The following is a 17625-nucleotide window of genomic DNA, read 5'->3' as shown; positions in this document are numbered from 1 at the left end:
CTAATGCTAGAAAAATGAGACACTCTGTGCCCTTCTCCAAATTCTGAGATTCTGCACAATCAGGTCAATGTAGGTTTGCAAATCACTTGTCGTTTAAAGCAGTCAATTCTATTCCACACATACATTCTTGAATGATAATCAACTGAAGCCATGGCTTGGAGAATCATTTGGTTATTGAAGTGGACATTTCTTGGCGAAGTGGTTGCATGTTCATCAGCATTTTGCAGTATTGAGATATCCACTTTATTCGCTTGAAAGGGGGAAATTTACATTTGTACCTTTTTATAAAAATGAACTATGGGCAGGATTCCCCATCCAGCGATGCTGAAATCGCGAATTGTGTTTGAGCGGAGAGTAGCGCGTCAGCCGAAAATCGAGGCTGGCACTGGGTGCCCAAGAGAATGCCATGCTCCGGTGCTTTGCCAGCGTGGGCATGCAACTTGAACAGTTGATATTGTGATATCGGGCTGTCCAGGCACACACAGCATCTGTGGGTGGCAGCCTCCTTACCACCCCGGGGAACAGGGTGTGCCACCTCCCCTCCACGGCATCCAAACAGTGCCTCCAGCTCTGCATGAGCGGACATCGGTGCTGCTTTTCGGGGTGGCACCTTCTTGGCTGGAATGAGTGTCTGTGGGGAGTTAAACGCTCATATACAACTCTCCAGTGCCCATGCTGACCCCGGTGAATCATATGGCAGCATTCGTTGGAATTGGACTCGTTCCACGTGGTGTTGGTGACAGCCCATTAGGATGTCCTGAATCACTCTGGGACCGGTGCTGCTTTTGGGGCGATTCAGTCCCAGCGTCAGCACTTCTGAAACGGAGAATTCCACCCTATGTGATTCGTACAGTGAAGCAGTGTTGGAGAACAAAGCAAACTTGGCTGTACTTCAGGGAAGATGCAATCCAATTATAACTAGTATATAGTGGAATCTAAAACCTAACCTTTTGAGGTAATGATAAACAATCCATTATTACTGATTAAATATTCATGATTCCATTGTTGCAAGTATTGTATTATGGGTTGGTATACACACACAGTGTCTCAAATTCAACTGCCCAAAAACTGGAGTAATCCGAAAACCAGGCTATGATGTTCCATGCGTCAATTTTAATTGAGTAAAAATTTAAAACATAAAATTTACATAGATAAGTCGGCTAGGCACAGTATTGTCGCGGTGCAACTGCACACTAGTTATCAGCTTCACCGTTTCTTGCACCATTCTATCCTATGCTCCAAGCGACCCTTGACTCCACTCAACCTAGCTTGACCCAAACTGCTCACAGCCTGAACAACACAACCATATCCAGCAAAATCTGTAATCTGCCATATCTTCGGTCCTGAAGTTGCCGGATTGGAGGGACTGTACCTATAGCTGGTTGTCTAAGAAAACAATTTCATTTTAACACAAACATAAATTGTTTCCATTGGTTTTGTGCATGAATTAATAGGCGCTTCGAGACCTCAACGTTGGGACCAAATAGGAATGCCGAGCTGGCATTTGCTGACAGCATAATCGTCCTATTGAAGGAGGCCTTCTATTTGGCCTCCTCCATATTCAGCACCCTATTAAATATGTTTGTCAGGCTCTCACTCAGAGGGTCAATCGGGTAGCAACTGGGAGAGGTTGGCGCTGCTGAGGCAGGTCAGGAACCATGACGGCATCACAACATAGCGATGCCCTTGGAAACTTGGTTAAAAGTGAAAAAATGATGAAGCGTGAAGCTGTCCGCTTCTCAAAGAGTTTGTTGCCTTCAGCTTCAAATGATTCAGCTTTATTGTTTGACATCGGCTAACAGACAAGGAGATAAATTCAAATTAACCAATTAATTACCTGGAATATTCCTGGAATATTCCTGTAGCTAGGTTTAGATGCTGGAAACTCTCAGCAGGAGGGAGAAACACATTTCAAGTCCATGTGAACCTTCTACAGAAGTGGGGGTAGGTGGGTTTGTAATGCCGTTTAGTGTCCAGTACGTCGCAGATAGGGAAGGAAGGAGGTGGACCTTGTGAAGGGGACAGAGGAGTGGAAATTAGAAGCAAAATCGATAAATTGTACCAGGCCCAGACGAGAGCATGAAGCGGCGCCGATACAGTTGTTGATGTGCGGCCGGGGAGAATGGTGGGAGGGTCCAAGTAGGACTGGAACAATGAATGTTTCACGTACCCCACAAAAAGATAGGCTTAACTGGGGCCCTAGAGGGTAGCCTTAACACTATTATGGTTAGCACTGTTGCTTCACAGTGCCAGGTTCGATTCCCGCCTTGGGTCATTGTCTGTGCTGAGTCTGCACGTTCTCCCCGGGTCTGCGTGGGTCTCCTCCGGGTGCTCCAGTTTCATCCCAGAACTCCCGAAAGATGTGTTGTTAGGTGAATTGGACATTCTGAGTTCTCCCTCTGTGTCCCCGAACAGGCGCCGTAGTGTGGTGACTAGGGGCTTTTCACAGTAACTTCATTGCAGTGTTAATTTAAGCCAACTTGTGACAATAAAGATTATTATGTTATAAAAGTGGTCAGGAGCTGTCAATCATAACATGAATGTTTATAAACATTGCGGCTAGAAGCAATGAGGGTTACTTCATTTACATTCAAGCGTGAGGGGAAAGATAAAATAGACAAACCTTCTGGCAGCTGTGTTTAAACCATTAAGCTATCAATCAAAAGGGAGTGAAAGATACTGCTCTGTGAAATTGAATAAATGCTTCCCATTTCAAAGGGTCTCAGGGAATTTCAAGCCGATCAAAATGTTGTGGGCTTTCTAGGAAAGCTCTGACGATTCAAAAGCAGCAGTTTTTAAATCATTGGGCTGAGGGAGCAGGTATGAGAAAAGGGAAAGTTTTCTTCACTTCATGCTCCTCCCTTTCATGCCCCCCCCCACTCAATCCTCCAGCCTTACGTGGTCACCCCCTCCCTAAACCACACCCATTTCATGACACCCCAAGTTTCCCCCCTCTCATCACATGCCACCCTCAATCCACCCTACTCTTTCATATCGCTCCCTCAATCCCCCATCATGATCCCCTTCACTCTCCACTTCATGGCCCCCCTCAAACCTCCCCTGTCATGTCCATGTCCCTTTCAGATTCCTGCCGGCAATGCCAATTGGCACCCTGGCATTTCCTCCTGGTGCCCTGGTGGTGCTAACCTGTCACTTCCTCTGGCACACTGGAAGTGACAACCTGGCACCCTGACAGTGTCAATCTGGCATCCTGGTACTGCACCTCTAGGGTATCAGAAGTTACTGCCAGGTCACATGCCTGCCATTTTGCGTGGACTCCAATAGCCTGCGATCCCCCCGGCTTGATCTGGTCTCCATTGATGGAGACTAGTAGTGATTACCACCGGCCTCACACTGCGCCAGTGCTGCGGAGAATCCCGGGAAACTCTGGCTTCAAATGGTCTGAGCCCATTTAAATATTAATATAAATATGCTGACCTCGTCGATGATCAGCGAGGGCGTGAACCATATCGCATCAGGTCCCGTGGGTTGGGATCATCGCGCTCCATTCGGCGCCCGATACGAACCTCGTTTAGGGGTTCTCCTGCTATTCTTCCGGAATAGCGGGATGTGCGCCCAGTGGAGAATCATCCCCATGAAGTTGACTACTAACATCTTTTCACTATTTATGTTTAAAAATGTTTTGTTCATTGTTGCATTGCAAAAACATTAATCCAAATTAATATCCCGATGCTTACTTGTTTCAGATGGTCATTCAGAGCGATCTGCATCCCACTTTTCTTCCTTAACATCTCACAAGTCATTAAGGAGTAAAACAAAGCTGTGCATGCGAGAGGCATACAGAAATAAAAAGCAAACAGCCACCAGTCTTTTGCTGCCTTGTAGAACTGGAAGTGGGAATATAAAAACACAGATTAGACTGACGACAGACAGTGATGTTGAAAGAATCAGTCTTCCATAATCCTGACTCCATTCTACCTACATGGAGACTTTGCACATTGAACATTCAAAACATCTTTGATTATGTACAATGGCCCAGAATTCTAGATTTACCACCATTTAGTGTGGCCAACTACAATCGGATATATTCCTGGAGATTTAAGCACATGACCTCCCTCCTTCAACCATCCCTTAAGTGGAACGGCCTTTACCATCTCTCCGCATATTTGTAACCAATAACTGAACTATCCTGTCCAGTTCGGGGCACCACTCTTTAGGAAGCCATTAGGTAGGACTCAGGAAAGATTGATGAGAATGTTTCCAGAGATGAGGGGCTTCGGTTATGTGAATAGATTGGAGAAGTTGGGCCTTAGAAAAAAGATAATTAAGGGGAGATTTGATACTTTAAGAGAGTAAATAGGAAGCACTGTTGGTTTAAGGGAAGCATTAAGGACCAGAGAACACTGGTTTAAGATAAATGGCAGAAGGAGCAATGACGACGCGAGGAGAAACATTTTTATGCAGCCAATGTCTACGATCTGGAAAGTACTGTCTGACCGTGACGGAGGCAGATTCTAATGAGAATTGGATAATTGTTAGGGTTGCGGGGTGAGGGTGGGGAGTGGGATAGCGGGTATGTACATGGCAAGCCAAATGTCCTTCCTCGTTGCTGTTACCAACCAATAGGAAAAGAAAAGGGGCGGGATTCTCCGACACCCCACCTGGCTGGAGAATCTCCGGGAGGCGGCATGGATTCTGCCCCGCCGCCAGCTGCCAGATTCTCCGGCGCCGGTTTTTCTGCAGGGATGGGAATCATAGAATCCTGGCGGTGCAGAAGGAGGCCATTCAGCCCATCTAGTCTGCACCCACCCACCGAAAGAGCACCCTACCTCGGCCCAATTCTCCAAATCTATCCCCATACCTCGGGCCAATTGCATTGTGCATCTCATTTCCTGGCAGTCCTGGCAGTTGTGTGAAAATCTATCCTATCTTTGGGCAGTTTTAATATTGTGGACCTGTCTCACTGCTCCCCGCTGATTGTACATTATGTCCAACAGGGAAATTAAATACTACAGAGAATGCATCATCATCCAAGAAATATTTATAAATACTGACAGCACTCTCAATGTACACGGAATAAATTAAACTCCAAATAAAATGGAGGCACATAGTGGCTGTATCGGCCTCTGTAATGATAAATGGCTGATGGATGTTCTGGATGAATTGTCAGTTCTAATGAAGAGTCTACACCTGAATCAAAAAACTTTTTTGTCCATTCAGATGAGGTGATTTTGTTAATGTGTCCAATTTTATGTTTGGTTCGGTTAATTTGAAATGGCTTTACAAAATAATTTTACTCCAAGTACCATGGGTGCGATTGTCCCAACGGGAGTCTATGTGCCGACGCCGGAGTGAAAATCGGAATGTTTCACTCCGGCATCGGAGCCCGCTCCTGGCCCCCTATTCTCCCGCTCCTGGGGGGCTGGGAGCGGCGTCGCGTAATTTACCGCAAAAATGACGCGGCCGGCGCCATGTAAATGACATCACCCGCGCATGCACGATTGCCATCCTCCCCGCGGCCGCCCTGCAAGAAGATGGTGGATGGATCTTGCGGGGTGGCGGAGGAAAGGAGGTCCTCCTTTAGAGAGGCCGGCCCGACGATTGGTGGGCACCGATCGCGGGCCAGACCTCATTGGAGGTCCCCCCCCGGTGCAGAAACCCCCCCCCCCCCCCCCCCCCCAGCGTCCGCGCGCAGTTCCCGCCGGCAGTGACCAGGTGTGGACGGCGCCGGCGGGAACCTGCCGTGTGGGGCGGCCGCTAGGCCCATTCGGGTCAGAGAATGGCCGCTCGATATTTGCAGACGGCGGCCAGCAGTGATTCACGGCGCGCTGGTTTGGGAGAATCGCGTGCGGGTGTCGGGGCAGTGTGGCGGGACATGTGCAGCGCCCCGCCGATTCTCTCACCTGGCATGAGCGGGGGGGGGGGGGGGGGGGGGGAATTCCGCCCCATTACTTCTCCATGCGGCTGTGAACCAGGACGCCTGCAAAGGCGGCTCAAATCTGACCAGAAAAGCGTTTGACACAATTTCATCAGTAAGTAGAAATGATGGATCCACGTACCTGCATAAACTGAGTTTTTTGATCGGGATGAAGTAAGCAGACACTTAATCTCTTCCCTCGATAGTCTATATTCACCAGATCAAAGGCTATAGTCTCCGGAACAGCCAAAATAATCGACACGGCCCAGATGAAGATGATTTCGATCACGGTCCACCTGGGAACTCTGATTCCTTGTACACGGCTCCAGGATGCCACTGCCCGATATCTGCGATATATAAAAAAAGAACGCAATTAAACATAAAACACTGTTTGACAATAAGCAGCCAGCAAGATAGGACAGAATAACATGTTTGATTGACGTGGTGACTTACCTGTCAATACTGAGTGCGCAGAGACTGAGAACAGTAATGCCAACAGACGCTTTCTGCATGAAAGGCATCAGTTTACATATTTCCACTCCAAAGGGCCAGTCTTCAGCATGGAGCTGAAAAGAGCAGGAATAATTACAAATTAATTTCTCTGAGATTAGCGCTTTTAATAATATGGCATCAACACAACTATGAAAAATGGGAAGCACAGTGGTACTGATTTACCAGCCTGCTATGTAGGCATTCACATTTTTTTCTGCTTTTAACCCCTTTAACGTTTTGACTTTTTCTCATAGTGATTAAGTTACTGGATTCAAGGTGGCATGTGGCGCAGTGGTTAGCACTGGGACTGCGGCGCTGAGGATCCGGGTTCGAATCCCAGCCCTGGGTCACTGTCACGTGTGGAGTTTGCACATTCTCCCCGTTTCTGCGTGAGTTTCACTCCCGCAACCCAAAGATGGGCAGGTTAGGTGGATTGGCCATGCTAAATTGCCCCTCAATTGAAAAAAAAATAATTGGGTACTCTTTTTTTTAAAAGTTACTGGATTTACAATCCATAGCCCTCGGCTATGATCTCAAGACATTAGCATCTTCTCAAGGGCAATTATGAGATGGGCAATGCATCCTGGTCTTAGCATGATGTCCATATCCCATTTATATATATTTTTAAAATTCTAATTTTCATCCCTTTAGTTCTTCTTTCCGAATTGTTATGATAAATATATGCCCTGTAGTCTTTCACTGAAGCAAGACCAGGGTGGTGAGGATCAGCAGACTAAAATGACTGGATGAATTGTAAGAAAACAGCCCAATTCTATTCTTGGACAGCGTCCAAACATGGTCATTTTCCGAAGGGTGGTGATTAAGATCAGAAGCCGAGGTTCTTTTTGCAGCTTCTCGAGCTTATTGATATCATGCTTGTGACCAGACAGCTGTCCTGCCTGGTCCATTACTGTCCTTTTTTCTTCAATGAGGCACCAGTTTTATCTGCCTGACTAACAAAGTGACCGTTTTGCAGAGACCAGTGATCAAAGCTGTCACCAAGGATGAGTTCACCCCCAAAGCCATTCACTGAACCCCACGGTGAGTTGTAAATCAGCACTCGGATTGTTCCTCTTACTACCAACAGAGCTATAATTCTCAGCACTTTACCCCAGCATTAAACAATTCAAAATGCGCTCTTCAGACAACATGGGCGGTCCCGGCGCCGAGGAGTGGCGTGAACTACTCCGGCGTTAGGCCACCCGAATCCTCCGCACCTTCAGGGACAAGGCCGGCGCCGGCAGGGTTTGGCCGCGTCAGCCAGCATCAAAGGGCTTGGCGCCACATCAACCGGCGCCGAAGGGCCTCCGCTGGCCGGCGCAAGTTGGCGCATGCGCGGGAGCTCCAGCATGTGCTGGCATCATCCCAGTGCATGCACAGGGGGGTTTGTCTCTGCACCGCCCGTGGCGGAGGTACACAGCAGCCGGTGCGGACGGAAAGAGTGCCCCCACGGCACAGGCCCGTCCGCGGATCCCCCGATCGCGGGCCAGGCCACCGTGGGGGCACACCCTGGGGCCAGATTGGCCCCCTCCCCCCCCCCCCCCCACCCCGAGGACCCCGGAGGCCGCCCGCAGAGCCAGGTCCCACCGGTAAGGACCTGGTCTAATTTACGCCGGCAGGACCGGCCTAAAACGGGCAGTCGCTCGACCTATCGTGGGCCGGAGAATCACCGGGGTTCGCTGACCGGCGCGGCACAACTCCCACCCCCGCCAAAAGCCCGGCGCCATAGAATTCGACAGCCGGCGGGGGCGGGTTTCACGCTTCCCCCCAGTGATTCTCCGACCCGGCGGAGGGTCGGAGAATCCCGCCACAGAAGTTTGGATAGATATTTGTTGTGTTATGTTACTTCGAGTAGCATAAGCTGCTTCTTGATGCAGGCTTTGCTGAAGGATGCTCCAGACTCTGAGATAGGTTCAACGTATTTATTGAGCGATTGACAATGCTCCTAAATGAGTTTGACACTCTGCTAATCTAAGTCTAGTAACTCAGTCTACTCTGCTAACTATACAAGCTTGCTCTAGACCACGTGTTAGGGTGTGATGTTACTGTTAATCAACCCTGTCTTGCTCTCTAGGTTTCTGCCAGTGGAAGAGGCAGAACCTGTGTGCCTTGTCCTTTTTATAGTGGTCACGTAGTGCCTCCTTGTGGTAATGCCACCTCTGGGTGTCCTGATTACCCATCGGGTGTGTCCTGTTCTAATGACCCATTGGTTGCGTGTCTGCATATCATGACACTATTTAGGTGTGATAGTAATTAAAAATATGTACAAAGTTACTTTGTCCACAATCTCTGGCCTGTTTTAAATAAGTGCCTTTAATAAAAGAAAGTTTCATGGGAATGCATTAACGTTACTGGGAACATGCCGTGCGATTCTGTCCTCAAATCTCTGGATGTTTTTAATCTTTTCCAGTTCAACTCGACACAGTATGGCAAATTCAGTAAGGCAATGCACCTGTTGGAGGGTCAGGGAATCAAGCTATAGTTTTCGACTTTCACCCACCGCCTACACTGACATCTGGTAAAGCTTTGCTCTGGGAGTACCGTTTCACTGGATTTGATGCAATATTAATGTTCACATACTTCACTGAATTCACTGAAGTGATCCCTCAATGCATCTTCATCTGCAAGCGAAGGAACCTTCCATAACTGGTTTTCCCACGAATAAAGGTCTCTCAATAAAACAATGCTGCTTGGGGCAACAATTAATTTTTTCCAATAAAAAATATTTAAGGTTTAAAAGTGTTCTCGAAGTTTTATGTAATGTAAATGATTTAGCCATGCTTTATCTTCCCTGCCTTTGATAGAATGAGGTATCAGAGCAGGACCAATGGACATGGGGGAGGGGACCTCTTAACAGTGGGCAGGATTCCCCGGTCCCCCAGCTGCGTGTCGCTCAGCGGTACGCGTTTGTTGGTTCGCTATTCCCGACGCTTGTCAATGGGATTTACCTCGTCGCCAGGAAATCCGCGGATGGTGTTGCGCTGCTGGTGGGAACAGAAAATCCCAACGGCTGGAGAATTCCAGCCAGTAACTTTTCATGAATAATGATAATAATCTTTATAGACACAAGTAAGCTTACATCAACACTGCAATGAAGTTACCGTGAATAGCCACTGTTCGCCACACTACGGCGCCTGTTCGGGTACACGGAGGGAGAATTCAGAATGTCCAATTCACTGAACAGCACGTCTTTCGGGACTTGTGGGAGGAAACCGGAGCACCCGGAGGAAACCCACGCAGACATGGGGAGAAAGTGCAGACTCCGCACAGACAGTGACCCAGGCCGGGAATCGAACCTGGGACTCTGGTGCTGTGAAGACATAGTGCTAACCACTATGCTACCATGCTGCCCCTATGACAAGTAGCAAGATGTCGTCGGGTGATGTTAAGTAAGAAATGTTGTTGGAAAAAGGATGTAAAGGGATTTGAGAGTAACATACAAATAGTATGCAGCCTAATATGTATTGAGCAGATATATGAGGTGATGACACAAATTACGAGAAGCGTCCATGTCATTCCAACTGAGATGTTTGGGTCAGACTCTGACACATTGTTCAGCACAATTTGTACAATTTGGCTGTGGATTCTGTTGACTTTGGTTTCCATTTTTTTCAACGATTGTTGCGTTGGACAGCACGGTAGCACAAGTGGATAGCACTGTGGTTTCACAGCGTCAGGGTCCCAGGTTCGATTCCCCGCTGGGTCACTCTCTGTGCGGAGTCTGCACGTTCTCCCCATGTCTGCGCGGGTTTCCTCCGGGTGCTCCGGTTTCCTCCCACAGTCCAAAGACGTGCCGGCTAGGTGGATTGGCCTTAGTGACCAAAAACGTTAGGAGCGATTATTGGGTTACGGGGATACGGAGGAAGTGAGGGCTTAAGTGGGTTGGTGCAGACTCGATTGGCTGAATAGCCTTCTTCTGCACGGTATGCTCTATACTATACAAAGCCAGTAGTACTGAACAAAAATTAAAAGAAAAAGAAGTAAAGCTGAAAGAGAAAGAAAGAACCTCAAACCCAAGTAAACGAATCGGCGGAAAGAGAATGTTGGGACCCAATCAGTTTTTGTAGTGTTTTCAAATGCTGGATTCCGTATAATGAAACAAAAGTTTGAAGCAGTGTCATATTAATTATGGGCGTACAAATCTATGCAGCAGAAAGATGTTTACTCATTTCAATCGCTTTACCTCCACAATTAATCCCATTACATACTAACATCCTTATTCTCCAAACCTTCACAAGCCCTCAACTCTCACCTGTCGGTAAGTTTGAAAACCTTGAAGATGCAACAGAAATGGGTCCAATGTCCTGCAGATTCATCATTAGAAGAAGGACAGAATTTGCATTTATGCGGCACCTTTGCGTGTCCCAAACTAACAGATAAACCTTGAATGTGGCCATGGGTATACAGACAAATATACAACAACAACTTATATTTATATAGCGCCTTTCATCATGAAGCATCCCAATGCTCTTCACCGAAGCATTTCAAAGCAAAATACGCCACAGAGTCACATATTATGACCAAAAGCTTGGTCAAAGTGATATGCTTTAAGGAGCGTCTGAAAGGAGGGACATGAGGTGGAGAGGTGTAAGGAAGGAATTTGTTGGGCCTACCCAGGCAGCTGAAAGTACGGCCACCGACAGTGGAGCAGTTAAATTGGGAATGCACAGAGGCTAGAATTAGAGGGCCGTGGATATCTTCGGGGCTGTGGTTCTTCGGGGTTGATTACGGAAGTAGGAAGGAGCAAGGCCATGGAAGGGTCTGAAAACCAGGATGAACCTTTTAAAATCAAGGTGATGCTTGAGCAGGAGCAAGCACAGGGGCGCTGGTGGTACCAGACTTCCTGTGAGTTAAGACATGAGCAGTAAAGTTTGCAAATGACCTCAAGTTTGCAGAGGATAGAATGTGGGAGAGGCAACCAGAAATGCATTGAAATAGTATAGAGGTAACAGAGAGGCATGGTTGAGGGTTTCAGCACCAAGTGAGCTGTGACAAGGGCAAAATTGAATGATGTTATGGAGATGGAAATAGACAGTCTTATTGTTGGCATCAATATGAGGTTGGAAGCTCATTTTGGCATTGATTGATTCTGGCAGCAAGATTGAGAACAGGTTAGCTTAATCTCGGACTGCTGTCAGTGAGAGGGTTGGAGTCTGTACCTGGGGAACTTGAGTTTAGAGCGGAGACCAAAAACCAATGAAAATCGCTTGTCACAAGTAGGCTTCAAATGAAGTTACTGTGAAAAGCCCCTAGTCGCCACATTCCGGCGCCTGTTCGCGAAGGCTGCTACGGGAATCGAACCGTGCTGCTGGCCTGCTTGGTCTGCTTTCAAAGCCAGTGATTTAGCCCTGTGCTAAACAGCCCCAGCTTCCATCTTCCCAATACTTAATTGGGGGAAATTTCTGCGCACCCAGTTCTAAATGTCAAGAGAAGCAGTCTGATAATTTCGCAACAGTGGAGAAGTTGAGAGAGGTGCTGGTGAGGTAGCGCTGGGTGACATCAATGTACATGGGAAAAGTAACATTGTGTCTTCAAATGATGTCACCAAGGAGGCAACATGTAGTTGAGAAATGGGAGGAGACCAAGAGCAGATCCATGGTGGACACCATGGAACAGGAAAAACCATTGCAAATGATTCGCTGGCCAAGATTAGACGAAAAAAATGGAACCACAGTTGCACCGAGTTGGATGACAAAGAGACTTTGGAGGAAGAAGCTGTGATCAATCGTGTAAAGGGTTGCAGGCAGATGTAAAAGATGAGGAGGGAATGTTTACCTTTGTCACAGTTTAGGGCAGCATGGCGGCTAAATTGTTAACATTGCTGCCTCACGGCACTGAAGACCCAGGTTTGATCCCGACCCCGGGTCACTGTCCGTGTGGAGTTTGCATATTCTCCCTGTGTCTACATGGGTCTCACCCCCACAATCCAAAGACGTGCAGGGTAGATGAATTGGCCACACTAAACTGTCCTTAATTGGAGAAGAATATGCACCTTTGTCACAGTCACATAGGAAATAATTTGTGTCTTTGATAAGAGTTGTAGCAGTGCTGTGACAAGCAGACACCTGATTGAAGACATTCAAGCAGAGTTTTGGGAAAGATATAAATGGATTTCGGAAGTCTCAACACATTCAAGGACTTTAGGGAATAAAGGGAGGTTGGATACGTGATGGTAGTTTGAAAGGACAGAGGGCTCAAGGGATCTTTATTGCGGAAAGAGGTGATGATGTAAGATGTGGAGGTCAGAGGCATATTAACCATTTGCAATGTTGGCTGTGGGGGCATGGGGGGTGGGGGGGGGGAGCTGGGGGATGAGTAGGAATAACATCAGGGGAACAGGGGGTGGGTCTCATGGGAAATATGAGAAGGCATGAGGGGAGATAGGAGAGAGATTAGAGAAAGATGCAAATTCAGGACCAGAGCAGGGTAGGGCATTAAAGGAAATGTTGTCAGGTGGGTTGTGGAAGGGAGGGATACGGCAGAGGCAGCTAGGAGCATAGGAACATAGGAATTAGGAGCAGAAGTAGGCAAGTCAGCCTTTAAGCCTGCAATCCAATCAGATCATGGCTGATCTCTTCCTGGTCTCAAAGCCACCTCCCTAACTATTCCCCATGTCCCTAACCTGCTATTTTCAGAAATATATCTATCTCCCTCTTGAAACCATTTAATGATTCGGACTCCACTGCACTATGGGGCAGCGAGTTCCACAAATTCACCACACTCTGTGTCTCCTCATCTCAGTTTTAAATCTATCGCCTCTTACCCTATATCTGTGACCCCATTTGAAATTGCCCCACAAGGGGGAACATTTGGTCTACATTTTAATCTCAACTCGTATGTCAATCCCTTCATCCCCGGAATCAATTTGGTGAATCTCCTCTGAACTGCCTCCAATGGCTCCACACCCTTCCACATCCTAAGGAGACCAAAACTTTACACAATACTCGAGTTGTGATCTCACCAACACCCGACACAATTGCAACAACACTTCTCTACTTGTATATTCCAGTCCTTTGCAATAAACACAAATATTCCATTTGCTTTTCTTATTACATTTTGTGTTGCATGCAGACTTTCTGTGATTCATGAATAAAGACACCCAGATCCCTCTCTGCCCAGATGCATTTTGAATCTGCTTTACACTTAGATAATTATTTGCCTTTCTATTTTTTTGGCTAAAATGGATAACTTCACACTTATCCACATTAAACTCCATCTGCCAAATTTGGCCCAATCTCCTAGCCTTTCTATATCTGTCTATAAAATCTATATCTCCTCTTCACTGCCTGCTTTCCCACTTATTTTAGTATCATCCGCAAATTTTGCAATGTTGCACTCTGTCCCTTTTTGCAGATCATTTATCTGGATTGTAAACAGTTGTGGTCTGCGGACTGAATCCTGCGGCACCCCCATTAGTTACAGTTCACCAGCCAGAGAAGGACCCATTTAACCCGACCCTCCACTTTCAGCTGATCAGATTGTCTCAATCTTACTGACAAAGAAGTCCATGAGCTCCTCGCACGTGTTGTTGGAGGTGAGGGTGGAGGCATCAGAGGAGAGGGGCAGTGACCAGCTTGCACACAGCAAGGCCCCACAGACAGAAAATGAATGGGCAGGTAACCTGTACTGGGTAGTAATATTTGAGGTGGGGAATATATTCTAGGAGAACTCTTTGCTCACAAAGCATTACCATAGGATATTTTATGTTCACATAAATAGGCAGGTAAGGTCTTGGTTTTAGAATTGTGTGCAGTTCTGAAATCCACATTATAAGAGGGATGAGATAGCACTGGAAAGGGTGCAGTGGAGATTTACCAGGATGCTGCCTGGGCTGGAGAATTTTAGCTATGAAGAGAGATGGGATAGACTGGGATTATTTTGTTTAGAGTAGAGGAGACTAACCGGGGTCATGATTGAGATGTATAAAATTATGAGGGGTATATCGAGAGTAGATAAGAAGAAATGTTTCCCCTTGGTGAAAGGATCAATGACCAGGGGGTATAGATTTAAGGGAAGGGGCAGGACGTTTGGAGGGGATCTGAGGAACATTTTTACCCAGAGGATGGTGGGAGTCTGGAAGTCACTGCCTGAAAGGGTGGTGGAGGCAGAGACCCATCTAACATTTAGGAAGTATTTAGCTATGCACTTGCGATGCTAAGGCATTCAAGGCTATGGACCAAGGACTGGAAAATGGGATTAGATTACTTATGTGGTTGTTTCACCTGGTATGGACGTGATGCTGTAGACCTCCACAACTCTATGACTCCTTTCTCTTTCCTTTAAAGACATGGAAAAGTAAAAGGGGTGGATAACAATTACCACTTGTAAAATTTCAAATCCGCCCTGTTTCTGTCATATTAGATATGAAACCAAAGTTGTATCTTCTTGCTCAGGTGCTTTTGTCACAGATTGCAACCTGCCTTCCAAAGTCTTAATAATCAATAGCGGCCACATATCACAGCAGAATTCCTCGATCTGGATCAGCAAGTCAATGAACATGATTCTCAGCTTCTGTTTTTTGCTCATTTCAGGATTCATTTGGCTAAGTGAATAAAAAGATTATGTCTTGCTGAGAGTAAAGTCGGTTCTCACACACGTAGCAGATGCTGGTGGCATCTGCCCGAGTGGCTGGTTAATTGGATGATAGATGAGTTGAAAGATTCCAGATGTGCATAATCTCTGTCATAAAACAGCTTGTGACAGCTTTTGTCAGTTTTAATGCAGTGCAAATTCTGGTGGATGCCCTGTTCGCCGTCATAAAATATGAATGAAACAGCTAATTTCTGTTAATCTGATCAAGCATAGGGAGGCGTTTATCCCTTCATAGATTTTAACAGTTGCGCATCAAAGTGGCAGATGGGTAAACATTTGCTTTGAGAGACTTTGTGTAACTCGAATGCGGGAAGGGTTTAGAAAAGAGACATGTCACATCCACAATATATCATTCTCTCAAAGTTAAAAATTGATTTGCACACTTTAATTTGTGAGCATTTTGTGAATGCAGCTGTTCATTCTGGCAGAGCAAACTGCACAAAATGGGGATTCCCCACCGCTGTGAGTAAAGCAGTCATAATAATAATAATAATCTTTATTATTGTCACAAGTAGGCTTACATTAAGACTGCAATGAGGTTATTGCGAAAATCCCCACGTCGTCACATTCCGGTGCCTGTTCGGAACCCCGTCCCATAAATGTACAAAACGTTAGTCCGTGCACTTGGAATAGATGTAGGACTGCTAGCATTCCTGGATTGCCCTGGATCAACATGGCACCACGGTGGTTAGCACTGTTGCTTCACAGCGCCAGGGTCCCAGGTTCGATTCCCGGCTTGGGTCACTGTCGGTGCGGAGTCTGCACGTTCTCCCCGTGTCTGCGTGGATTTCCTCCGGGTGCTCCGGTTTCCGCCCATAAGTCCCAAGTGCTGTTAGGTGATATTCTGAATTCTCCCTCAATGTACCCGAATAGGCACCGGAGTGTGGCGACTCGGGGCTTTTTGGAGTAACATCATTGCTGTGTTAATGTAAGCCTACTTGTGACAATAAACATTATTATTTATAAAGATTTAAAGATTAACCTGCTGGAAAATGCCGCGAGCAGGCGAGGAGGAAACCCTAAGGTGTGGGAATGAAATGGTTTTGCTTTTATTTGCTGAGCACTTGGAGGCGGGAGGTCTGTGAAGAGATCTCCAGGATTAGGAACAAGCAGAATATGTGGCAAGTCTTTAGCAGCATTCAGTCCCTGGGAAGGATTACAGCGCATGAGGTTCAGTGAAATCCAATTACTCTTTAGAAATGGTTTAGAAATTCCAAAAGACCTTGTTATAAAAAAGGACATGCAAAGCGCAATAAACCCTGAGACATCGTTCACTGGCTCCCTGTGCTGCTGGCCTATTCCAGCTATGGATGGTTGTCTTAGCAGCAGGTTTAAAGTCTGACTGACCCTCCATTGTAGGTTTTGTGCACTGTGTAAGGGAGATACTCTGTGACCCTTTTATTTTTGGCTATGTCACAGTGATAAGCTAAGGGAACAAAGGGTTTGGCAATATGTTGTAATGCAGATCAACCTATGGTCAAGCCCTGTGAAAACGCTGAATGCAAACTAGGGAGGGAAATTCATGGTTTCAAAAAGATCACCAAAGGAAAACAAGCATATTATTGTAAAGTAGCCGTAGGAAACAGATTTTGATAAAAAAATTAGACATTTCCCTGAATCTGCTTGACTATATTTTAAAATCAAAATGAAAGCACTGAGGGAAATGTATTCCTGCCATTCTACTACTGAGGATGGCTTTATCTCAGTTGGCCATGTCCTGATATACAGACACACACATAATGGTACACAGGCAGGCATAGACAAGCAGCTAATGGACACAGAGAACAGGACATGACCAATAAGCAGGCAGGACGCTCAGGGGTGGGATCTGACTATAAAAGACACGAGGCATTCACATTCCGCCTCTTTCCACTGATGAACATCTAAAGAGTCAGTCAGGGGTGTTGTTGCAATCTCACACCTCCACCACGTGGCTGAGAGCTAGTCTGGTTCAATCAGACAGAGTACCCACACTTAAGTTAGCAGAGAGTCGAACTCACAGAGAACTGTGCTAACCGTGCTATTAGTTCAATAAACCTGATTGAACTAACTTCAAGGTCTGGAGTATCTTTTTGATCTAAGCTGCATCCAGTTGCAGCCAGTGTTATACCAGTGTGCCTAACACAACAGGCCGCACAGAAGTTCATGATGCGGAGCGACGCCAACAACGCAGGTTCAATTTCCGTACCGGCTGAAGTTATTCATGAAGGCCCCGCTTTCTCAATTTTGCCCCTCACCTGAGGTGTGATGATCCTCAGGTTAAATCACCACCAGTCAGCTCCCCCCCCCCCCCCCCCCCCTCAAAGGGGAAAAAGCAGCCTATGGTCATCTGAGACAATGGAGACTTTACTTACTTTTACTGAGGACCTTGCAGTGAAGGTGAAACATTTAACCAATATGTCCATTTATCTTTATTTACTTCATGGAAGATAATCAGTTTAACGGGAAGGAATGAATCCAGCCTTTCCAAACCGGGCCACCAGTTACCATAATGAAACAAAAAATATAGTGCAGCACTGATGTTCTGCCACTAAATGTTATTGTCATGTTCAGTAAACAATCAATGAGATTATGCTTGACATAAGACACAAAAATAAATCAATGTTTCTTTTTTGAATCCAATACTGGACTGTAAAAATTGTAAATGGGAGGCTGAATGAACT

The 17625-nt window shown here is 46.4% G+C and overlaps 1 protein-coding gene across 2 annotated transcripts in view; it reads right to left on the bottom strand.

Annotated features, from left to right (window-relative positions):
- LOC119977441 (endothelin receptor type B-like) overlaps positions 1 to 17625 on the bottom strand; it is a 46004-nt gene that overhangs the window by 17403 nt on the left and 10976 nt on the right. For both annotated transcript variants that reach the window (XM_038818352.1, XM_038818350.1), the window contains exons 2-4: positions 6332 to 6444; positions 6021 to 6225; positions 3699 to 3848 (exon numbers count right to left, since the gene is read on the bottom strand). In XM_038818352.1, coding sequence (XP_038674280.1) covers positions 3699 to 3848; positions 6021 to 6225; positions 6332 to 6444 — 468 coding nt within the window. The remainder of the gene's footprint in view (positions 1 to 3698; positions 3849 to 6020; positions 6226 to 6331; positions 6445 to 17625) is intronic.

This window comes from Scyliorhinus canicula, chromosome 14 (genome assembly GCF_902713615.1).
Source record: "Scyliorhinus canicula chromosome 14, sScyCan1.1, whole genome shotgun sequence".
NCBI classification, from domain to species: Eukaryota; Metazoa; Chordata; class Chondrichthyes; order Carcharhiniformes; family Scyliorhinidae; genus Scyliorhinus; species Scyliorhinus canicula.
The sequence above is the reverse complement of the archived record's forward strand: the minus strand, read 5'-3'. Positions and strand labels throughout refer to the sequence as shown.